Consider the following 25,123-nt stretch of genomic DNA (forward strand, 5'->3'; position numbering starts at 1 on the left):
CAGTCTCAGGGGACCATGTAGGATGCTGGGATTCGAACCACCGTCCTTCTGCATGCAAGGCAAACACTTTACCTTCATGCTATCTCTCTGGCCCCAGGGGGATTGTATTGAATGAGAGTGAATACATGCTAGTTCTGATGGAGCATCCAGGAAGAATCGAGTTAGAGACAACTAAACTTTCTCCTGATACTGTAAATCTCCTCTCATTTGGCGAGGGTCTGCCTCGCCAGTTCTTGATAACCATATGTGAGAGCATTCTCTCACTCGTTTTAAACACATGAGGAGTACACTAAGTGTTGAAGCTCCTGCTCCAGGCTGGCAATCAGACTTAACAACTACCTACAGTTTTAGGGAGAACTGAGGTTAATGCTAGCTCGCTCTTTGGCGCCATCTGCAGTACTTCAATGCAAAACAACAAACTTGACTTCCCTTCTCATCAAAAGTAGTCTGTATTTTGAATAAACCTAGACACTTTTCAATCCTATTCCTCTGGGAGGACTAGGACTACTCAGCTACTAATATCTAAAAAGAGGTTTCAGGAGAAATTCCAGAAGGTTAAAAGCATTTGTATCATTTACCTCTGAACAGAAATATTAAGTTGATGAGTTTCAAGACAAAAATGACAGTTGGGACACTTTGGGGAGTCACACATATTTAACTGGACTGTGAAGGAGGGAAGATGCTTTATATTTATTCCAAATTCTCTTTAATTATGCATAAATGCCCCATTATACCAGGATCCTCAAAAATCATTAACATTCAGCATATTTGAATCATGTCTCGATTTTATTAGGAAACCGCTCTTTGTCTGCTAATAACCAAAAACCATTTAGGATAGGGTGAATTACCCAGGGAACATTCCGTGGAAAAATGCCTGCAAGTCTATAGCCATGTTCTAGAATGTCAACACCTGTCCACAGGCCCCATTTCAGAATGGGAATTTCAGAGTGGCTGGAAAGTACCATCTCCTACACACATTTAATGAGTCGGAAAAACCCTTTATTAGAGTTGGGAAATCGAGCTGGAAACAAACAAACGCCTTCACTACTTAATGCCTGTAATTCCAACCCACCATCAGCATCATCTTGATGCCGTTGAAGATTTTACTGCATTATACACGGTGGGCGGCTTCCGAGGTGGTCTCAACATCATGACAGTGTTAAAAAAAAAAAGGATGGTTAAATAGTATAAAATTACAATTTATTATAGGGATGGGGAGGGACAGCTTCCAACAAACAAGCCTGAAAAACACCTAGAGCAAAACCCCTTTCTAATTAGGACTTTTTTTTAGGGGGGAGAGGAGAGGGAGGGGACCCTCTGTTCTGTCACAGATCTAATCAGGTATGGAATCCGCAGGGCAGAGCAGCGTTGGGTGTGCCGCTCCCTGAATGATAGAGTAAGTCTGCTTGGGTGACTCTTGCTGGGACGAGGAGGAAAATATTGGGGGGGCCGTGGTAGCCACGGTGATGTTATGGCCCCCATCGCTCACCACCGTCACTTCTGCTGCCCCCTCTTGAATGAGAGCATTAAGGCCTTCGAAGTCCGTGCAAGAAATGCCCGAGCTGGTGATGAAAGTCTGGTTGTTCGAGTCTCCCTGGGGGCCTCCAGGGTTGGTGGGGATGAGTGTGGGGTGCAGTGCGGCCCCGTCCGTCTGCTCATGAGTGGTCAGCAGCACGGCCGGCTGTGCCACGGTGCCCGGCTCGCTTGGACACCCGGGGGCCGGCTGTGGGGCGATCAGGTTCACTTGGCGCAGGATCTGTAGCCGGCCATTCCCGGGGAGCTCGTCGGGGCTGGGGGTCACCAAGGCTGGGGGGACAATGTTCACTGCGGTGGCCGCCGCCTGGACGATGGTGTTGGCCTGGGACACCTGATGGCCCACGATGATTTTGACCCTCCCCTCGCTGAAAGAGGGCAGTTGGCTGGGCTGCAGGGGTACTTGGAGGTTACCGACAGCCAGGGGCGCAGGGGGCTGCTTGCTGGGGTCGATCTGGAATTGCAAGACGGTGACCTCGGAGTTCTTACCCTCTTGGTACTCGCTGTGCTGCCTCTTGTGACTGCGGAGCGAGTCCTCCCGCATGAAGGACGCCTCGCAGATGTCACAGTGGAAGGTCTTCTTGGCATCCAGCTTGGCCAGCTGCCGGCTACTCTGGCGGCCCGTGTCCTTCCTATCCAAGGTGTCAGCCTTGACCATGTCTCCGTGGAACTTCTTCACGTGCTTGCTCAGGTTGCTGGGCTGCTTGGTGTCGAAGCTGCAGTAATTGCACTTGAACGGGCGCTCCGTGCCATGGATGCGCTCGTGGACGCGCAGCGCTGCTTTGCTGGAGCAGGAGTAACTGCACTCGGAGCATTTCTCGGGATGCTCGGCCTGGTGCGTGCGGCTGTGTTTGCGCAGGGTGGCCTTGCTGTCACCCAGGAAGTCGCAGTGCGGACATTTGAAGTTATTCCCGCTGTGCTTGATGCGGATGTGGGACTTGAGGTTCCCCTTCATGGTGCAGCGGACATTGCAGAAGTCGCACTTGAAAGGCTTCTCCCCCGAGTGCACGCGCATGTGCCTTTTCAAATCCGAGCTGATTTTGAACTTGGCGCTACAGAGCCAGCATTGGAAGGGGGCGTCCCCTGTCAACACAAGGTGAGTTTCCATAAGAACAGGCAACAACTACAGGGATTTTTTCCCCCCGAAGCCACACCAGAAAAAAACCTGCTAATATCAAGGCGGGCTGGTAAGAGCGTTTTAATGACTCCTAGAGGCCCCTGGGAGGAAAAATAAGGGGGTAGGGGGCAAGGACTTCTCTTCTTTCTGCAAACCTAACCCACCAACCTCATTAGATATCTCAGAAGGAAAGCCAGAAGAGGGAAGAGCTACTGAATTGTCCCAAATAAAACAAAAATTGGGGCCGGAGAGATAGCATGGAGGTAAGGTGTTTGCCTTTCATGCAGAAGGTCATCAGTTCGAATCTGGCTTCCCATATGGTCCCCCGTGTCTGCCAGGAGCAATTTCTGAGCATGGAGCCAGGAGTTTCCCCTGAGCACTGCCAGGTGTGATCCAAAACCACAAAAAAAAAAAAAAAAAAAAAAAAAAAAAAAGCAAAACCAAATAAAACAAAGATTGTATATTCTTTGCCACAATCCTCTCCCCAGCTCATGGAGTGCACACACCCACTTTGCTAGTTAGCGGTGCACGATGAGACACATTTGTACAATCCATCGGTTTCGATTGGATGCCATGTTGCCACGGATTCAGGGACACTTTATTAAGTCCATTTGTTCCAGGCTATTCACTCATCAGAATATTCTTTTTATTTTTTAAATAACGGGCTGCCCAGCTTATAACTTACGCAGATTCTGATTAACCAAGACGTGTTTGTTGTGTACAATCTACTTATCCCACCATGCCAGCCAGCTGTGTTCTTTATTTGTGAAGTTACAAAATCCAGCTGCTTGATCAAAAAAAAAAAAAAAAAGAAAACAACAACAAGAAGAACAACAAAAAAACACAACCAAATTCGGATTTTCTGAAAGATGAGCAGGGCAAGTGAGCTTGCAAAAATATCTGGACAGACACGCTACTCCAAGTGAATGTCCTTAAGGAAAGTCAAGTCCAAGTTATTTAAGGCACTGAGAGTTCAAGCAGACTACTGAGCCTCCCCGTCTCAACAAGGATTGACGTGTTGATGCCAGGGCTGCACTTTGTATTAATGAAGCCACATCCAAGTGTGAGCCACCAGCGGTACATGCCGGCCATCAAGGTGAATGAAGCAGGTCAAGTAGTGCCAGAAAACATGCCATCCAGGATCAGCAGGCGCTTGGCTGACACCAGAGTGGTGGTTTTCTGCATTCCGTGTACTAGGTTGTTTGTTTGGGGTCAGATCAGGTGGTGATTGGAGGTTACTCACAACTGAATGAGTGAGGGTTTCTTGTCAGTGTTTGGGGGACCATGTAGTGCTGAGGATGGAACCTGGGTCTCCTGCATGGGGACCCTGAGCTCTCTCTCTGGTCCAGGGGTATTATTATTGATATATGTTAATAATAATAATTTTTTGGACCACACCTGGTAATTATCAGGGATTACTCCTAGCTCTGCACACAGAATCACTCCTGGCAGTGCTTGGGGAACCATATGGGTTGCCAGGGATTGAATCTGGATTGGCTGCAAGCAAGGCAAATGCCACTATCTGTTGTACTATCACTCTGGGTCCCTATTATTGTTATTATTATTACTATTTTGGTTTTTAGGCTATACCTGACAGTGGTCAGGGCTGATTCCTGGCTCTGTGCTCAGGAATTGCTCCTGGCAGGGCTTGAAAGACCAAATGAGGTGCCAGGGATGAAACCTAGGTTAGATGTGTGCAAGGCAAGAACCTTACCCACTATACTATCTCTCCGGTTCAAGGAGTTACTATAATTAACACTGTTCTCAGCACTATTGTGCATATGAGCAAATGGACCTAGACCTAGAATGATGGAACCCAATTTATTTACCCAAGCCAGGCTCAGATATATACATAGAATATGCACATAAGACTAGTATTTGACATTTTAGGCCACAAACTCAAAAGAATGACTTTCTAGCAACAAGTCTCTATCCAACATTACAACAAGCTGTTTGATAAAGTAATTAAAGACAGCAGGGGACAATTTAATATGTTTCTAGAAAGCTGAGAATCCCAAATTTACACAATACTTTGGGTGACTAAATACTGGCAAGATATAGGCTAAACTCTGGAACACAGGTAGAACCTGGTCTATCTTCTGATTTTATTAATAAGATACTCTTGAAGTACAGACATTCCCATTTGTTTATGTGCTGTTGATGGTTGCTTCTGCTCCATTCTACTAGAACTGAATGCATATGCGATGCCACTAGCTGCTGCAGCCCTGTTGTAACTGTGAGAATGCCAGGGCATACCTAAGCTTTTAGGAGGGCTCAGCCCACCAGATGTATCCTCAGATTTTCCTGGTGGGTAGAACTAATTTAACCCCCATGAGGTTCCTCAAAAGGCCTGCTGTGGACACCTTTTTCCCCTGCGTAGATGGTTGAGGAATTTCCAAAGAGACGCCTGGCATTACATTTTCAGCCAGTATTTGACTATCTCTCCTTTGTATATATCAGGCAAAATAATAGCCTCTATCAAATAATTTGGCTCAGAAATTCCAGCACCAAAGTTTATTTGAGAACCCCTTTTTCTGGATATAGTCAGCCCTAAAAGCAAAGACAATTTTTCTCTTTGCAACTGCAGTTTCTGGTAATCAAGGGCGTAATCAGAATGCAGATCTTGACTATTGACCCTCCTTTAAAAATAGGGAAGCTCATTCTTGGGGATTTGGTTCCTCCATTTACTTAACCTCTAAAACAATAGAGTCCAGCCTAGAAAAATCAAGTTTCTAGATATTTCCTACTTCCTCCTAATCCTGATTTTTGCATTTAAAGTAAGCTTGCAAGGAGTTACCTTGAGTTGTGACCTTCTCTCTTGTAACTTAGAATTTTTACAGTCACACCCATAGCTTAGGTATTGTTATTGTTGTACTAGGCTTTGTGATTACAATTATTCTTCACCTGTGGCTAATTTTACCCCTATAAATTCCCCTGCTCAAAAAATTAAACTTGTCACACTCCTGCCAGAAACGTGTTGACCCCACATACTCTGTGTGGTTTCATTTATTTCATATTTCACATTCGGCCGCTCATGTTACCCTTTTTCCTCTCGTGCAAAGACTATGACCCAGGAGAATTGCTGAGATGCAAGATGCCTACAGCATGAGAACATGCTATAATCCCGGTGGATGTTGACTCTTAGTTTACTGATCTTAAAAATAACACTGGGATTGACCAATTCAAAATTTTTCCTTAGGCTAGGAGTATTCTTAATTATAGTAAAAAATTACTCCTAACTGATAGGGGCATTATTTCTCAATAGCAATTGAACCAAAAATTATAAAGTGTTAGTACTTGCCAAGGCACTCACCTGGTATAATATTAGAAAAGTAAGTTTATAAATGTTTTGCTAAATGCAGAAATACAAATAATAGACATAATGAATGGATACAACGATAAAGGTGAAGTGAGCAAAAATTACATTCTATGGTCTCCAAAGCTTAAAATACTATTTGGCCACTACTGGCCACACCCAGCTGTGATCAGAGTTTACTCCAGGTTCTGCACTCATGGATCGATCATGAGGGACCCAGTGGGGTGCTGGGGATCAGGGTTGGGTAAGCCATGTGCAATGTAAGTGACTTGCCCACTCTACTATGTCTCTAGTCCCTCTTTTAACCTTTTAAAAAAATGCCTTTTAGCTTTTTGAATAGTTTCATGAAATTCATGTATACTTCCTTAGAATTACATTTAAATGTATAAAGAAAACTAAAATCGATGGAAAATGAATCAGTTTTTTTGAAAGTTATTATGTGTACTAGGACTTCCTATGTTTTAGGAAAGCCTTAAAGAACATCCTAGCAACAGTCTTAGAAACTACCATAGCTTTGTTTTTTTCTTTCCTTTTGGGCCACACCTGGAGATGCACAGAGGTTATTCCAAGCTCTGTGCTCAGGAAATATTCCTGCAGTGCTCAGGGAACCATATGGGATGGTGCAGGCCCTGAAACTACCACTGTTTCTTTTTTTTCTCTTTTTTGGTTTTTGTGTCACACCCGGCAGCGCTCAGGGATTACTCCTGAGCAAGTGCAAGGTATTTGCCTTGCATGCAGAAGGATGGCAGTTCGAATCCCAGCATCCCATATGGTCCCCTGAGCCTACCAGGAGCGATTTCTGAGCATAGAGCCAGGAGTAACCCCTGAGTGCTGCCAAGTGTGACCCAAAAAACAGAACAAAATAAAACAAAACAAAACAAAAAGGTGAGTCCCTTATCTCTCCGCAGACTATACACATACTCAAAGAGAACCAGATTTCACAGCTGCAGATCCAAAGACCATTTTTGGAGATGAAAGTAAAGGATTTTAGTCCCACGTTATCATTTTTCTTTAACTAGGCATGTTATAAGTTCTCAATTCCTATTCTATTTAGGCATGTTGCAGGGCATGGGAAGTTCCTGAAGTTCATGCCAGATGGGTCCTTCCTATTACCACTTTCCAGAGTGGGACTCAATGTCCATGGTGGAGCTGAAAGGAGCACATTTCCGCTCCTGGAACTCTTGAGTTTGGGTGATTGTGAAGCCACAGATAATGAGAAACTGTGTCTCCCAACAGCAGGAGACATGCGGCAGCCAATTCTCATTCATTAGCAAAACCGACAACTGCCACAGATTGATAAAAGAAGGAACAGTGTGAGGATATAATGCATGAATGGCATGCATTTGAATGGTGAGAAAATAGGCCTTTTTTAGGCCAGTTTCGAGGTGCAGGTTTTTCCTTGTGTCAGAGTGATTTTGAAACACTGCGCCAATGACTGTGTCAGCTCCCCTGACTGAGGCTGCCTGAGAGTTTTGAAGAAAACCAGCTGGGTTTCTACATGCCAGTCTTTGCTTGCAGTAGCAGCTGACAGAAATGTCCCCAAATCTCTCGACACCCATCGTTCCCCGGAGCCATGGTGTCTGCTATGTAGGCAATTACGCTTGCTTTCCTGACAAGGGCAAAATGACCTGCCTTGAACCCCCAACAACAGGCTCAGTCCCGTCATCAGGAGGGCCCCTGGGATGTTAGGGATGTTAAGGAGAAGTGATACAAGTAAGGACTTGACATGCACTGGTGCACTGGGGGTCGTTTTCTTCTCTCATCTGTCTCCAGAGAAGAACAAGCCTGGCCTGGCCCACTGGTCCCAGGAGGAGGAAGATACATGGGAAGAGCAGAGCTGGATGATTCCAGATGAAGCCAGAGCAGCACTAGTCTGCCAGTACCTATGCTGTAAGAAGTCTCCGGTAAGAACAGAGCCACCAAAAAAAAAAAAAAAAAAAAGAAAAAAAAAGAAAAGAAAAAAAGAGTAGAGCCACCTGACTTCACCTGGCTGATCGCTATCAATGAAAAGGTTTAATGTATCCATCAAGGGTTTATGGCAGTTTTGGTTTTTTTTTTTTTTTTTTTTTTTTTTTTAGGGGAGGGAGGATACTCGATGATGCTCAGACCTTATTCCCACCTTACTCTCTACCCTGGTGGGGCTCAAAGGACCATATGTGATGCTGGGAATTGAACCTAGGTTGGTTGTATATAAGGCAAGAACCCAATTAGTTGTGTTATCTCTATAGCCTCCTATTTTGTTTCTTTGTTTTGCTTTTGTTTTGTTTTTGAGGCACACTTGCTGATGCTCAGGGTTTACTCCTGAGCTTAAGGAATAACTCTTAGGGATCGATCACTCCTGGTGGGGTTGGGAGAAATGTGCTGGATATTGAACCAGGTTGGCTGAATGCAATTAAAATGCTTGCTGTCCACTGTACTATCTCTCCAGTCCCCTAGTTTGTTTTGTTTGTTTGTTTATGTCTTTGAACCATACTCAGTGATGCTCAGGAGTTGTTCCTGGCTCTGAGTTTAGGAATTACTCCTGGCAGTGCTCAGAGACAATACAGGATGCCAGAGATTGAAATTAGGTTGGTTATGTGCAAGGCCTTACCTTACTCTATGCTATCACTCCAGCCCCAATTTCACATTGCTTTGATAGTATACCCAGTAATGCTCAGAGATTATTACTGGCTCTTTACTCCAGTATCACTTCTGGTGGAGATGAAGGACTTTGTGCAATGCCAGGGTTGCAAAACCTTGGTTGGCTGTATGCAAGGCAAGTGCCCTACCTACTGTACTCTCTCTGACCTGGTTTTATGGCATTTTTTGTTATGCTGCATAACTTTGACTATAGAAATTGAAACAGAGATGCCCAAAATCAAGGTGTTAACTTTGATTTGGGATTGGTAGCAGGCAGACCAGAAACATGACAATCTCTATGATTTAGTGGCACATCTTTAGTAAAGCCGTCACCTGCACTCACTTAGGAGATAGAAAATGCACCAAACAAATGTATGGACTTGATTAAAGAAAAAATGTACAGGCAGAACAGTGAAAATATCTTAGAGGTAACATAGAAGGTATTCCAAAACTGCAAGAAACACAAATAAAAGGGGGTATATATTTAAAACAAAATTGATATAGAATATTAAAAAAAAATCAAAGATGTGCTAGATTGGAGATAGACTTATCTCCAGCTAGTAAAATGTTTTTGAAGAAAGACAAAAACCTGGGAACCAAGATCATATTGCCAGAGTCAAATCTCAGAAAGAACAGGAAAGAGAAATGACAGGTGTGCTTAGAAAACTCCACCTTAAAATCTTCAGAAAAATAAAGTGGAAAGCAACCAGTTTCACGTAGTTGGACCAGGATTCATGGGGGTTTCAATCCACAGATATTCTGTGCCTAAAACTGGGATTAGAAGAAAGTTTCCCGAAGACTCACATATGGGTTTGGGTACATAGATACAGAGGTACAAAAATATCATACAATGCTTTTGTTTGTTTGTTTTGTTTTTGGGTCACACCTGGTGGCGCCCAGGGGTTACACCTGGTTCTCTGTTCAGAAATCGCTCCTTGCAGGCACGGGGGACCATATGGGATGCCTGGATTCGAACCGTTGGTCCTGGGTCGGCTGCTTACAAGGCAAACGCCTTACCGCTGTGCTATCTCTCCGGCCCCAAAGCTTTTAAGCTATTTCTACCAGCAAAAATATCACTAGTCTAAATGCTGGGAGTTGAAAAGCTCCCAGCCTTCAGCCGATGGAGCAGGTCCAAGCATCTCTCAAAGGTACTTTGTCCAGTGCTTTTCAGCAGAGGCTAAGTAAGGAGGGTGATGGGAAGAATTTTTATGAACAGAGTGAAGCTACTCATAGTCTAATCTAGAAATACCCACTGGCTTCAGAGCTAGAGGACCCAGGAAAGAATCCCATGGGTCAGAGAATGCCCAGTGCACCTTTCTTTCTTCCCTCTTTAAATAGTGGGATTAGAATGACTTACTTTTTGTTTGTTTGTTTGTTTTTGGGCCACACCCGGCGGTGCTCAGGGGTTACTCCTGGCTGTCTGCTCAGAAATAGCTCCTGGCAGGCACGGGGGACCATATGGGACACCGGGATTCGAACCAACCACCTTTGGACCTGGATCGGCTGCTTGCAAGGCAAACGCCGCTGTGCTTTCTCTCCGGGGCCCTATAATGATTTACTTACTACTCCTCCTCTCTCTGATTTTGCCAAGTAATTCTGTGCTTTTCCCCCTCGGGCTTGGCCACGTGACCTGCATTCGCCAATGGGATGTTTGCTGACCCAACGCAATTGGAAATGATTGAACGGACCTATCCAGAAGGGTTAGTTTGCTTGTACCTATGTACAGTGAAAGGAGGGACCAGCGTGGGGACAGGCTACGGTGGTGTAGGGGTGCCCAGAAGTAGTTGAAGAAAGGAGATGCAGAGCCAATCAAGGCCTGTGGATACTCAGTGTTTCCCTTGGCCCAGCCATGACCAGCTGAGTCCAGTGACCTCTGCTAATTGAGGTAAATGAGCAGGAAATGCTCATTAGCAAATGCCATGGAGACTTGGTGGCGATGGTTACTTAGCATCATTGCAGAAACTGTGACCTGATATACAGGCTCAGTGGAAAACCCACGAGATTAGGCTGTGCCATGCAAAATGATCAGCATAGGGGCCTGAGTATAGCATGGAGGGTGCTTGCCTTGCATGCAGCTCATATGGTCTCTCCCAAACCACCAGGAGTGATTCCTGAATGCAGAGCCAAGAGTAAGCCCTGAGCACAGCCGGTTGTGGTCCCAAAGCAAATAAAACAAAAAACTGATCAGAGTATAAAAAGATAGATCTGCCCAGCCATACATGACACAGAACTTCCTAACAAGTCTGTACCTATTTCATTGCCTTTTATATACTTGCCTTTTATTTTTGTTTTTGAGCCCTGGCTTGTTCAAGTCTTACTCCTGGTTCTGTGCTCAAGGATCAGACCTGGAAGAGCTTGGGGGACCATATAGCATGCTGGAGATAAAATCCAGGGTCAACCACGTGCAAGGCCAGTGCCCTTCCTGCTATACTATTTGCTCCAGTCCCTTGATACTTTCTCATCACATACTTGAGTCCCTAAATATTACTAAGTAAGTGATATCATTATACAACTCTGTGTGACTGTGTGTATTAAGTTAATATACTGGGTGCTGGCCCCTTGTGTTCCCTCTAGGCCACACCTGGGCAGCTCGATATGAAGGAACACCACTCCCATAGCCCTTGGTGCCCCCAGGCCAGGGCTTACCTGTGTGCGAGCGCAGATGCACGGTGAGCTGGCTGGAGTTGCGGCTGGCATAGGGGCAGAGCTGGCATTTGAAGGGCCGCTCATCTGAGTGGATGCGCAGATGCTTGTTGAGGCTACTGCTGTCGGCGGCTGCATACGCGCACTCCTTGCACTTGTATGGCTTCAGGCCCGTGTGGCAGCGCGTGTGTGTCTTCAGCTTGTCCTTCCGGCTGAAGCACTTGCCGCAGATTTCACACTTGTGGGGCTTGTCTCCTTCAAACATACATACATACACAAAGTCTTTAAAGGACAAGATTCAACCAGAAATAAAGTCTCTCTGCTCCAGATCTATAAGGGAGACCCCCCTTCTCCAGGATATATATGCACTGGAATAAATTTGTTTGTTTGTTCAAGTAAACTATGTGCAAGACAAGTATGTTACCTGCTGTACTATTGCTCTCAACCTGAAAGAAATTTTTTGGTCGTTGCTAGTTTTTTGGGGGGATCCCACTGGGAGTTGCTCAGGGGCTACTCCTGGCTCAGTGCTTGGGGATCATTCCTGGTGAGGCTTGGGGTGACCCTATGTAGTGCCAGGGATCAGACCCTGATTGGCCATGAGCAAGATAAATGTCTTATCTCTGTACTATGGCTCCAGACTTAAGATTTTTTGTGTTTTTAAATCTAGAACAGCTGGATAGAGAGTATTGCTGGATGGAGAAACAGAGCTGTTGCTTGGTAGCTTGTGGGTTTTTTTTTTTTTCTTCTTCACATTTTCCCTCTAAGGAAGACTTGTTTGTTGATGACAAATATCAGGAAACAGAAATAAACGCTGACCGAGAGCCAAGTGAGACGGCTTGTTGCTCTTCTGTCTGGGGGCTGTTTTTCCCTTGCTCCTTTACATAAGAGACAGTCTGCAGCTGGGGACCAGATTATTTTACCAGAGCCAAGGACCCCACCAGAGGGTTGCCTTTCAGCTAAACAGCAGCCTCCGTGTGCTAAGTGCAAAGCAGAGAAGGGAAGTGGCCTGGCTTTTGCTTACTGTAACTCTCCCTTTTCTTACCAGCTGCAATTCCAGCTAGGGAGAACTGAAAGGGTAAGAGGACTCAGAGCACTGTGCTCATCCTCCAGGATCTAGGGATCCACCATCCTTCTCTCCATTCATTTCACCAAGAGCTCTTGCCTAGCTCCTCTGCATCCCACTGGGTAGGCAGGGGGCAGGAATCACAGTTTGGGGCTGAGCTGGGTAAGGTAGGGTGTTGGGATTTTTGTTTCTCAGGTTTAGTCTGTGCTCACTGACATGCAAGTCTATTTGCCACAACTGCTCATTTTACATGTTAATCCATTTTCTATGTCAGTCTCCAGCATACATATAGCTGGATGTGTGGGGACTGACATGTGCGTGACTCTGTGATGTAGCTTCTTGACTGACGTCATAAGAAATATTTGTTCTGGGAAAGTCACTGGCCTGTGAGTGAGTCATGAAACCCTCTGGCCCTGGCACTGTCTGGCTTCCTCACCATATGCCATACAGTTAGTTTCTCATGGACTCCAATCATTTCAATTATTGTTTCAGATCATCAGCTATAATTCTCTCTCTCACTCTTTCTCTCACACATACTCACATACATTCTGATACACATACTAAAACTCAGACTCACACAATCACACTCTCATATATTTTTACACATTCTCACATACATTCTCACTTACACACACACTTTTTTTTTTTTTTAAATTTTGGGACTACTGCCAGCAGTGCTCACTGACTATGCACTCAGGAGTCACCCCTGATAGGCTTGGTGGACCATATGGGATGCTGGGGGATCGACTCATGTTGACCATGTGCAAGGCAAATGCCCGCCATGCTGTGCTACAGATCCAGCTCCTCACTTTTATTTTTCTCAATTTTGCTAGACTAACTTTCAAACTGACTATAGGAGCTTCCATTTCCACCAGTGAAGTCTGCTCTCATCCCTTTCCACATTGCTTTCAACATTTTTTACTGCTTTTAACAATTTTCTGCTTGGGGCTGGAGAGATAGCATGGAGGTAAGGCGTTTGCCTTTCATGCAGAAGGTCATCGGTTCAAATCCCAGCGTCCCATATGGTCCCCCGTGCCTGCCAGGAGCAATTTCTGAGCACGGAGCCAGGAATAACCCCTGAGCAGTGCCAGGTGTGACCCAAAAACCACAAAAAAAAAAAATTTTTTCTGCCAAAATCAAGGGTGGAGATTTCTTACTCTTCTTTGGCATTTATGTGACATCTATCCAAGTCCAGTGGCACTTGGAGGTTGTGGCTCAGCTCCAGCAGTCAAACAAGGAGATGTGACTCACCCGTGTGAATCTTCAGGTGGCGCTCCATGTCCTTCATGCCATAGGCAGTCTTAAACTGGCAACCTTGGGAACACAAAGACAGATGGATTAGGAAGGTAAGTCCAGGGTGAGAGGTGAGCTTGTCCTAACTTCACAGCTCAGGCCAACTGACATCAGCACCAAGATGGACAAAAATGGTGTTTGTTTCCTGCCCAACCGGTACAGTAAATCACGTCTTAGGAAAGAAAGATGCTGACAAATCCAGAGGCGTATTTGCAACAAAATTGTATGTGTTTTTTTTTTTTTTTTTTTTTTTTGGTTTTTGGGCCACACCCGGTAACGCTCAGGGGTTACTCCTGGCTATGTGCTCAGAAGTTGCTCCTGGCTTGGGGGACCATATGGGACACCAGGGGATCGAACCGCGGTCCGTCCAAGGCTAGCGCAGGCAAGGCAGGCACCTTACCTTTAGCGCCACCGCCCGGCCCCTGTATGTGCTTTTTAAAGACATGCAGCTCATAAAGGGGAGAAACTTAGGATGAAAGGAAGCAAAGACAGTGAAAAAGAATACATATTATGGATAGGATTTTCTGCTTTTGACACAGGAGAAATGGTTTCCTTAAGCTAACCCCCAAGGAAAGGAGATTTGGTGGCAGAGTGCATGAATGTTGACTTTGATCACTGTACTGTTTGTGCAAAAGAAATGCCTTGTTTCCCGAAAACACAGAGATAGGGATAAAGGAATGTTACGTCAGCAACTGGCAATTAGGAAATCTACTCTGAGAAAAATGCCTTATATATATAAGGTCAGAGAGATCGTAGTGGGCATGAAGTTTGCTTTACACACAGTTGATCTCGGTTCGATCCCAGACACCCTATAGAGTCCCCCAAGACCCTCCAGGGGGTGATTTCTGAGCACAGACCTAGGAATAAGTCCTGAGTAACTACTGTAGGTATTGTGTCTTTCTACAAATATTATGTATTGATCCTAGGGTTTTACATGTATAAGATAAATGCTTAACTGTGGACCTATATCCCGAGCAAAGTCCTTTTAAAAAGTGAGGTAATGTAAGGGTTGGAGTGATAGCACAGCAGGTAGGATGGTTACCTTGCATGTGGCTGATTGGGGTTCAATCCCCAGTATCCCATCCCAAATGGTCCACAGTCCCTGCCATAAGTAATTTCTGAGTGTAGAGCCTGGAATAACACCTGAGTACCACCGGGTGTGGCCCAAAAACCAAAAGAAAAGGTTTAAGGTTTTAAAAAAACTACCTGGCTTAGAAATCAGAGCCCCTCAGAGGCAAAAGAGGGAGCACCATTTGGTTCATACAGCACCTTCAGGATGACCCCACCCTATGTGCCAGTACCAAACTTCCCACAGCCAGGTATGGCCCCCAAACAACCACCACCACAAAAAATCAAAACATTATTAAGTCAGAGACTTTATGTTGGAGCTGACTTCCGGCTCTGTGTCAAGAATCACTCCTGGCAGTGCTGGGTGACCTTCTGGAATGCTGGGGATTGAACTTGGTTGGACACATGCAAGGCAAGTATCTTCCTGCTGTACTATCTCTCCAGACCCCAGTGGCCAAGTAGATTTTTTTTATCCAGGGTCAGAAATACATAAGGTATTTCTTTTTTTTGTTTGTTTGTTTGTTTGTTTTATTTTGGTTTTTGTTTTGGTCACAAGCAGCAATGCTCAGGGGTTTAGCCCTTGCTCTCAACTCAGGAATTACTCCTGGAGGTGTTTGGGGAACTATATGGAATGCTGGGGATTGAACCCTGGTTGAGTACATGCAAGGTAAATGCCCTCCCTGATGTACTATTGCTCCGGCCTCAAGAACACACAGGTTGGTTCCTGCAAATATAGGCTCCTCTCTAGCAGGACAGAAGGACAGAGGTGGATGTTACCTGGATAGCAGCAGTTGAGTCTTTTCTGTGCCGGTGGGGCTGAGGCCTTTTTGGCACGTGACTTGGCAGGGAGTGAGATGACAGCTGCCTCCTGGTTCTCACTGCTCTCCGTGGGCAGATACGTCTGGTAGCCATGTTCAAAGACGAATTCTGGAGCTGAAACTAAAAGAGAAGACTTCTTAACTTCTCACCAAGAGAACATCTCCAAGGAACTGCTTTTTAATGACCCTGGGTGCCTTGCTTCCTATTTCAGGACATGCTGGGATGAGGATGTGATGCTTGGTGCACTGGAAGCTATTCTATAATCATAAGACAAAAATCAGATGCTAAGTCAGAGTTTCAAGGCCATCAAATTTAGACTTATTAAAAATGTAAGAAATGCTTTCATCATTTCTATCCAAGTTCCATGTTTCATCACCTCCATCTCAGGAGTCAACCCTGAGTCCTGAGTATAGCAAGTGAGAGCCCCAAAGCAAACTAAACCCTCCTCCATACACATACTAGGTCATAAAATTTTAACTTGGGGCCGGAGAGATAGCATGGAGGTAAGGTGTTTGCCTTTCATGCAGCAGGTCATCTGTTCGAATCCCGGCGTCCCATATGGTCCCCTGTGCCTGCCAGGAGCAATTTCTGAGCCTGGAGCCAGGAAAAAACCCTGAGCACTGCCGGGTGTGACCCAAAAACCACAAAAAAAAAAAAAAAAAAAAAAAAAAAAAAAAAATTTTAACTTAAAAAAATTGGTATGACCAAATTGGGGTGTAGGTGGGTATATCTTAAGCAGTGCTCAAAAGTTCAGAAGGCCCACTGGCAATTTGCAGCCACCCAGGTCTTTTGTTCAGTGCAAGGGCACTCCAAGAGTTTTGCTTATCAGTGGTCAGGTATTCTTGGCTGCACCCACCAATGGTCAGGAGATCATTTGGTGCTGGGAATGAAACACAGATCTGCATATACTAGGCATAAACCCCAATTGTTGGCTCTTGGCTTCCCAAATTTATTTTTGGATTTTTCTAAAGTTTGGGGGCACATCTGCTAGTGCTCAGGGGTTACTCCTGTCTCTGCACTCAGGAATCACCCCTGGTGGTGCTCAGGGAACCATATGGGTACCCTGAGAATAAAATCTGGGACAACCAGGTGCAAGGCAAGTGTCCTACCCACTATACTACAGCACTGGCCTCTCCTCACATTTTTTGGTGTACGGGGGAGGGCCACACCTGGCAACACTCAGGAATTACTCCTGGCTCTGCTCTCAGAAATTACTCCTGGCACTGACTGGGGGTGTGTGTCTATATGGGATGTTTGAGATCAAACTCAGGTTCACTGTATACAAGGCAAGTGTCCTATCTGCTGTACCATCACTCTGACCTCTCCCCAAATTTTAATAAACTTAAAGTTGCAGTGTGAAACTGCACATTTGATTTCTGATAATGTAAATGGTAATGATAATGAAAATGGTCCAATTTTCTTTTTCCTCACACATTCAGTATGAGTTCAAGAATAAAGTTTGTGGGCCAGAGAGATAGTATGGAGGTAAGGCATTTACCTCCTGCAGAAGGACAGTTGTTTGAATCCCGGCATCCCATATGGTCCCCCGAGTCTGCTGGGGGCGATTTCTGAGCATAGAGCCAGGAGTGGCTCCAGAATGCTGCAGGGTGTGACCCAAAAACCAAAAAAAGAAAAAAAAAAAAGAATATATTTTGTTAGTACTATAATGAAGACAATTTGAGTTTTCAGAGAGTGTTTTCCAATTTTCTCCAGAATCCCTTTATTATTCCTTATAGTTTATTTATTTATTTATTTAATTTTTGGTTTTTGGATCACACCCTGCGACACTCAGGGGTTACTACTTGCTCTACGCTCAGAAATCGCTCCTGGCAGGCTTGGGGGACCATACAGGATGCCGGAATTCGAACTGCCGTCCTTCTGCATGCAAGGCAAACACTCTACTTCCGTGCTATCTCTCCGGCCCCCAGATCCTATGTTGAAGTCAGGGTGTCATGGAGCACTTCTGGTTTCATCTTACTGTTAAGTGGCGATGCAAGGAAACCTGCCCTAAAAGCAAGTTGTTGCTGTTTCCAAGTCATCAGGGTATCATATGAACTCATGTTAAAGCAAGTTGGTGCCAGGACAGCCTTAGGATCTTCCCTGGTACAAGTCGGATTCCTGGTACTGGTATAGCAAGGTTTTTGTGATAGATTTTGAAAATACTGATTTTATTTGGCCATAGCTTATTTGATTTTCATTATTTTGGAGGGGAGGGCTTGGGGCCATGTCCAGCAGCATAATAGGATCTCATCTGGCATTGCTCAGGGGACCTTTTACAGTTCCAGGGAGCCAATCAAGGTGTGCAGTGTGCAAGGACAGCACCTTAACTCCTGAAGTATCGTCTTTCTGGCCCCTTCTAATTTATTTTCCAAACCACATGTGACTGAGACCCACAATCAGGCTCCAAGACCACTTTCCCACTAGTTTCAGCCCATTTCTATATGAACAAGAGATTGACTGCCCATCTTGGTGAATACTTTGCAAGAACCAAAGTTGTTCTGCCAACAACAAACATTTACTCCATTAACATCAAATGGATTGGGCTAGAGAAAGAGCACAGAGGTTAAAGCACTTGTCTTGAATGTGGCCAAGCCAAGTTTGATCCTGAATACCACTTGGTCTCCCAAGCAATATCCAATGTGATCCTGCAGCCTTCTCATCTCCACTGAGGTGACCAGGCAATCACCAAAACAGCAGGGCCTACGCAGCATCACCTTCTTGCACAGAACTACCAGTCCAGAATGCCTACAACCTCCAAGGGGCTCCTACAGGCTCCTGAGCCCCACTGGGGAGGCTCCCCACAAGCAGAAAAAGTACAAAAACAAACAAACAAAAACAACAACCCACAAAATGAATTCCCCTGCTTGCAGTACACACTCACTTTCCACCTTCATTCTGAACACCATGGGCAGTCATGGAAGCTGTTCCAGAGAGCAATGAGATTTTGGATGAGAACTTCCAGCCATAGGCAGGACTTTGTAAGATGAACATGTTTAGCTCCTGCCAAGGGTGCTCCCATTAAAAGTGCTCTCAGCTCTTGCCTACTGGTGGCAATTACACAGATTCCAGGATTTATACCCCTTCCAATGTTATATCTCTGATAGGGCAGAGGCCCACAAGCAGTCCCATCACAGTACAGCTACATGGACTCTTTGTGTTTCAATTTCCTCACCTGTGACGGGAGCAGAAATTTGTCCCCTTCCCTGAAGTTTGGAAGTGGAGAGAGAAAACCAGAAACCTAGGCCATTGCTCCCACCACCTGTCTTATCTGGTTCATCCTTTGTTTCCTCCCCAGAGACCATTTCAGTGGAGATCATTTTGTGTACCTGCTGGCATGTTATCACTGTGCACTGGCTTTATGAAGAGTCTCACCGTGTGCCAAGCCCTGTTCTGGGCACCAGGAAACAGGTAGTAACCAAGGGATACAAAGCCCAAGTGTTTGTCTGGTGCTCTAGGTTGGTCTGATGTAGCCAAATACTCAGAAAGCAATAAAGCAAGAGGGGACAGGGAGGATCTAAGTTGGGAGATCTGGGAAGACCTCAGAGATGACACAGAGATGGCCAGAAAAGCACAAAACTGTTTTACTCCTGGGGATCTGCAGAGCACGGGGCCCTCAGTTTGAACCTACTGGGGTCCCTTCTTCATACTTAGTCGTGCTCTAGGACTCTCCCAGAACAGCAGACACCCTTTCCCAGGGGTATGAGTGCATATGTAAGTGTAGTAATGTGTTCATATATATGTACGTGAACATATTATGTGCATGCGTTTTGTGCATCTATGCATGAGCATTGTATGTTTGAATATGTTTACATGAAAATAGGTTTATATGGGGCCGGGCGGTGGCGCTGGAGGTAAGGTGCCTGCCTTGCCTGCGCTAGCCTAGGACGGACCGCGGTTCGATCCCCCGGCGTCCCATATGGTCCCCCAAGAAGCCAGGAGCAACTTCTGAGCTCATAGCCAGGAGTAACCCCTGAGCATCACAGGGTGTGGCCCAAAAACCAAAAAAAAAAAAAAAGAAAATAGGTTTATATGAGAATGAATATGTCTATGAGTGGTATATGCTTGTGAATTTATGTCTCTGTAAATGTATATATATGTATAGGTATATGTGTACATGTGTATATATGAGTGTCTCAGTGTGTATAATGTATATACCTGAATATTTTGTGTCTATATTGTGTGTATGTCTTTGTGAATGTGCATGTCTTGCTTTTGGGCCATATCCAGTGATGCTCAAGGGTCATTCTTGGCTCTGTGCTCAGGAAACACTTTTGGTAGTGTTCGGAGGACCATTTGGGATGCTGGGGGATTGAACCCAGGTGACGTGCAAGGCAAACAATCTGTCCACTTTACTATTACTCCAGTCTTGGGTGCGTGTGTAAATGGGAGTGTGTGTATACATGAGTATGGATACTATATTGTATATGCTGTATCTGTTGAGACTGTGCGCATGTGTGTATATATTTATGTCTGAGTGTGCATATATGCAACTGTGTGCATTATGTGTGTGTATATATATATGGTGGCGTGTCTGTCAGTGTGCATGTCTGTCCATACTGACTCGTCTCCATGCTGACTCACTCTGGGGCCCCGCCCGTTCCTTTCTCTGTTCTCAGCTTTCCCTCTGTCAGAGTAATGGCACCAGTGGCAACCACAGAGCTCTGAGCTGGGTGCTGAGCACACAGACCACTGCCCTGCTGGCATCTTAGTCTGAGAAAGAAGCCAGTGAGAACTTAGTGATTCCTGCCCAGAACACCCTAAAGTGACCTGGGGTGTAGAAAGGTCCCACATTTCTGGGATCTCTAAGAAGTAAACCTAAATCTGACTTTGCTTGTTAAGAAACTGCACTTTCGGGGCTGGAGAGATAGCACAGCATTAAGGCATTTGCCTTGCATGCAGAAGGACGGTGGTTCGTATCCCAGCATCCCATATGGTCCCCTGAGCCTACTGGGGGCGATTTCTGAGCCTAAAGCCAGGAGTCTCTGCCGGGTGTGACGCAAAAACAAACAAACAAAAAAACTGCACTTTCAGTCAAAATGCTCCAGAGGGGGGCCAACCTGCCAAGCCCAGGTGGATGCCAGGCACTCCCCTCTCAGTCCCATCTGTGTACTCTGAACTCGGAGCATCTGCTTAGAACCCCCAGCTGCCCCCAACCTTACTATCCTACAGATTCAAGTTGGCTGAGAACACTTGGGAGTGGAGCACACAGCACAGGGCAAGGTCTGACTAGTTATCAGCTGACATTCCTGTGTTCATACACTGTGGTCACTTCTTACTCATCATTCTGAACCACATTTGGAGTAACGAGTGGCACTGGCCTGGGAGAATTTTAGGCTGCCCAGCAAAGAGACTCAAACTTGGTAAAGTTTGCTAGCAGAGGGAGGCTTTCGTGCCTCAGGAGAATGATCTCCAGCCTCATTCTGTGTGCATGGAGGCTCCTTTAAATGTTCTGCAGGTGCCCAGCCCCATCTCCCTTGGGCATCAAAATCCTGTCCCTGCTGCAGTGAACCTACTTTGCTGTAGTGTTCCGTCCCCCACCTCCTGGATATTCTGGATCCTTCTGTGGTTTTCCCAGCTAAGACTCATACAGATCTGAGTTCCAGTCTCTGGGCACCACTGGTCTCATTCTGCAGTTCTCAGGAATTATCTGCAACTACTTGTTCACAATCTGGCCATCAGTCGCTTTCCTTGGTTCTAACCCATTCTGTGTCTTCCTTCTCATCATCACTGAAAATGTTTCTTTTTGCCTTTTCTCTTTTAAAAATTACAAACATATTTTTAGGGGCTGGGGAGATGGCTCAATAGACTGTACATAGGTTTGGCTTACAGAAGGCTCATGCTCGATCTCTGGCATAGCAAGGACCTCAGGGCACTACTAAGAGTGATTCCAGAGCACAGAACCAGGATTAGCTCTTGATCACTGACAGGTATGGACCCCAAACAGAACAAGCAAATAGAATAAGTACCAGAGAGAGTACAGTGGGTGAGATGTTCACCTTGCATGTGACTAACTTGGGTTCAATCCCTGAGCACAGTGCCAGGAGCAAGCCTGAAGCACTGCTGGGCGTGTTCCCCAAACCAAAATAAAGTAAAATGGGGATTAGGACATAGACATTTAGTGGTCTCTTCTTTTTTTGCAAGAAAAATTGTCCTGTTAAGGCATTTTCCCACATTATTGAAGTTAGATTTCTTGTTTATTTTTATTATTATTATTATTATTTTTCTTTTGAATTTTGTTTGACGCTCAGGGGTTACTCCTGGCTAAGCGCTCAGAAATTGCGCCTGGCTTGGGGGGACCATATGGGACGCCGGGGGATCGAACCGCGGTCCTTCCTTGGCTGGCGCTTGCAAGGCAGACACCTTACCTCTAGCATCTCCTCGCAGGTCCCTGAAGTTAGATTTCTACTGACACAGTCCAGTGATGCTGAACTATATCACAGAATTAAATTAACCATCTCCTCTTCCTTGGACATTGAGGTTTTTATGTTTGCCATTTTATTTTGCTTTGTTTTTAATAAATAAATAAAACATTTCAAAACATTTTAACACACTTCTATAACTTCATTTGAATTTCTTTGCCTGAAAAGTTGATGGGTCATTTCACTATTTAGCGACACCTCATAGTAGGATTCCTTCCAGGAAAGTTGAAACTTCCTTCCAATGTCCACTTTCATTTGGCTATGACTGCCTGACCATCTCGGAAATAAAATCATTTGAGATGGATTTGCATTCCTGTGTAACTGCTGAGGATGACGCCATTTTCAATGTGTACCATCCATTCACACACAGCTTTTGTGAACATTTGTTTACACTATCCACTCATTTTTTTTCTAGTTAATGTTCACTTTTTTTCTTACTGATCTCTAAATGGCTTTGATAGATGAGGAATCACTGGTTAATCGCCATCTATTCAAATCTATTGTTCTTTATTTTTACATTTGATTGAAACCATTGTGATTTACAAAGTCCTTCATAGTTGAATTTCAGGCAGACAGTGAAAGTTAATTAGGGCTATTTCCACCACCAGTTTCAACTTCCCTCCACCAATGTTCCCAGCATGAATCCTATACTACCACCCTTTGCCCCGTGGCCTGCCAGTGTAATTGATCCATTTTAAGTTTGGAACGAATTTACTGTTCTTTATCTCAAAATTTACAATAACGTCCATACATATGATTCCTATTAGGTTTTATTTTATTTTAGTTTTTGGTGTTTGGGTCACATCTAGTGATGCTTAGGGTTTACTCATGCCTCTGTGCTCAGGAATAATTCCTGATAGGGTTTGGTGGACCATATAGGGTGCCAGGTCAGCTGGCACATGGGTCAGCTATATGCACTGGAAGCACTTTACCTACTGTACTGTCTCTCTAGTCCTTGTAGCTATATTCTGTTTTTTTTTTTTTTTTTTTTTTTTAGTTTTTGGGTAACACCCGGCTCAGGGGTTACTCTGAAATCGCCCCTGGCAGGCTCAGGGGACAATATGGGATGCCAGGAATCAAACCACCATCTATCCTGGGTTGGTCGTGTGCAAGGCAAACACCCTACTGCTGTGCTATCTCTCTGGCTCCTATACCTGTATACTTTTTTTTTTCTCTCTCCCCCCCATACCTCTATTCTTAACATGTTTTCCAAGTCATTCTATTGTTTACCTGCTTTAGTGGTGGGGCAATAATTATTGTTGGCTGTTTAATTTTTCTTTTTTTTTGGCCATAGATTGAACCTGGGTTTTCCCAACTGAAGGCAAGCACCCTATCTGCTGTGCTATCTCTCTCTGGCCCATGGCAATATTCTTTATTTGCTATCACAAAGCATGGCAAGTCCTTGGCACAGTAGGGCTCTGAGAAGAGTCAGGGATGATGTCTTAGAGATAGAGGCTGATGGTAAATGATTTTTGGGATGGATGCAAAGAACTACCTGGAGAATCAGGATGTTAAGGAAGGTTTAGTGTAGTTTCATAAATATCTGCGATCTTAGTACAGGAGGGACTGTTCTTACTTTGCATGCGGCAGACCCAGGTTTGATTACTAGCACCACATATGGTATCCTGGAAAAATCTGATCCTATTTCATAATATCATCAACATAATAGAAATCCTTTACATAAACACTGTAAAGAGTAAAAAAAAAAAAACTTTTTCTAAGTACCTTAGTAAACATCTCATACTCAAGCCCAGTGGCTCAGTAAAGATGACAGAGCAGGAAATGGAGTACAGCAGGGAAGGCACCTGACCTGCATGTGGCTGACCCGGGTTCGATGGGTAGCTTCTACATTCTGGTGCCAGCTTGAACCCTGGCATCACCCCATTTGCAGGGCACACACATCACTGAGACCCAAAATTATCTGCTCTTACACTTACCTCTTCATTATCTGAAGGCAGGTGTGTAAGCTTGAGCTGGTGGTCTTGCCTCTCACACTCCTGTCCTCATTTCAAAACCAAGGTAAGACGTGCTCTTTGCCACATAATGTCTCTGTGCCCTACCTCATGGTTCTGATGCCTAAACAGTCACTGCTCACTTCACTTCACGCATCTGACTTAGATGCCATGAAGTTAGAAGAGCCCCGTGGCTGGCTCATGGCTTCTCCCCTTTACCCCAGCAGTGGGTTCCCCTGCTCTTCTAGAACATTCCTCAAACCAAACAATAGCGACCTTCAATCCTGGTGGACAAGGACAGAGACATAGTACAGTGGGTAGGTGCTCACCTTGCATGTGGCAAACCCAGGTTTAATCTCTGGCATTTATTTGGTCCCCTGAGCTTGGCAGGAGTGATCTCTGAGTACAGAGCCAGGAGTAATCCCTGAGCACTGCTGTGTGCAGCCCAAAAACCAAAGCAAAAAACAAACCAACAAAAGAAAAAACAAACCTCAACAAATCTGGCAGACGAGCATATGCTATATTTCACCAGCAATGAGCATTGTGGAGAGATGGGACACATATGTGGAAGGTTTGATTAATCAAGGACTAAGGGTGAGGTATCTGGAGATATCTGCTAGGGATAGGGGCACTATGGCCTCAAACTGATTCAGCCCTGTGGGAGCCTATTCAAGATGCTGAAGCTTCTGCCTGGAACCATCAAATCTGGAGATGAGGCCTAGGCAGGTGGTTCTCTATGCTCTCCCAGGGCTGGGAAGGACCATGGGTGAGCACCGCAGTAGTAGGCCCAGATGTGGGGCATGGGAATGTACAAGAGAGGATCAGAATTATTGTGTGGCCTCAAAACACAGTCAGGAAGTGCAGCTAAGCCAGGCAAATCTCATGCTTTAGCCTGCACTGTTCTGTCTTCTCCATATCCACTAAGGAGCAGTTTGGGGCTGGTTCACATGGTGGTCATCCAGACAGACAGAGATAATCCATTCTTGCTCGACACTTTATTTGGGGGGGGAGGTTGGGCCACACCCAGTCAGAGGTTACTCCTGGCTATGCACTCAGAAATCGCTTCTGGTTGGGGGACCATATGGGATGCCGGGGATCAAACCGAAATCTGTCCTGAATTAGCGCGTGCAAGGCAAACTCCCTACCACTGCGCTATTGCCACACACACCCCTTCTATCACTTATTATCCACTCATTCTTATCTGTTGACTATTAACTGCAAGGGCCAGAGAGATACAGAGCTGGCCTTGCATGCTGACCATGACATGCAGTGGTATGGCCA

General features: G+C 45.2%; 1 protein-coding gene across 2 annotated transcripts in view; it reads right to left on the reverse strand.

Moving 5' to 3' along the window:
- Window positions 1-977: 977 nt before the first annotated feature.
- Window positions 978-25,123, reverse strand: part of LOC126019134 (zinc finger protein 64-like) — a 33,163-nt gene continuing 9,017 nt past the window's right edge. For both annotated transcript variants that reach the window (XM_049781328.1, XM_049781327.1), the window contains exons 3-6: window positions 15,430-15,591; window positions 13,543-13,605; window positions 11,232-11,483; window positions 978-2,616 (exon numbers count right to left, since the gene is read on the reverse strand). In XM_049781328.1, coding sequence (XP_049637285.1) covers window positions 1,334-2,616; window positions 11,232-11,483; window positions 13,543-13,605; window positions 15,430-15,591 — 1,760 coding nt within the window. In that variant the 3' untranslated portion in view covers window positions 978-1,333. The remainder of the gene's footprint in view (window positions 2,617-11,231; window positions 11,484-13,542; window positions 13,606-15,429; window positions 15,592-25,123) is intronic.

The sequence above is a fragment of the Suncus etruscus genome, chromosome 9 (genome assembly GCF_024139225.1).
Source record: "Suncus etruscus isolate mSunEtr1 chromosome 9, mSunEtr1.pri.cur, whole genome shotgun sequence".
Taxonomy (NCBI): domain Eukaryota; kingdom Metazoa; phylum Chordata; class Mammalia; order Eulipotyphla; family Soricidae; genus Suncus; species Suncus etruscus.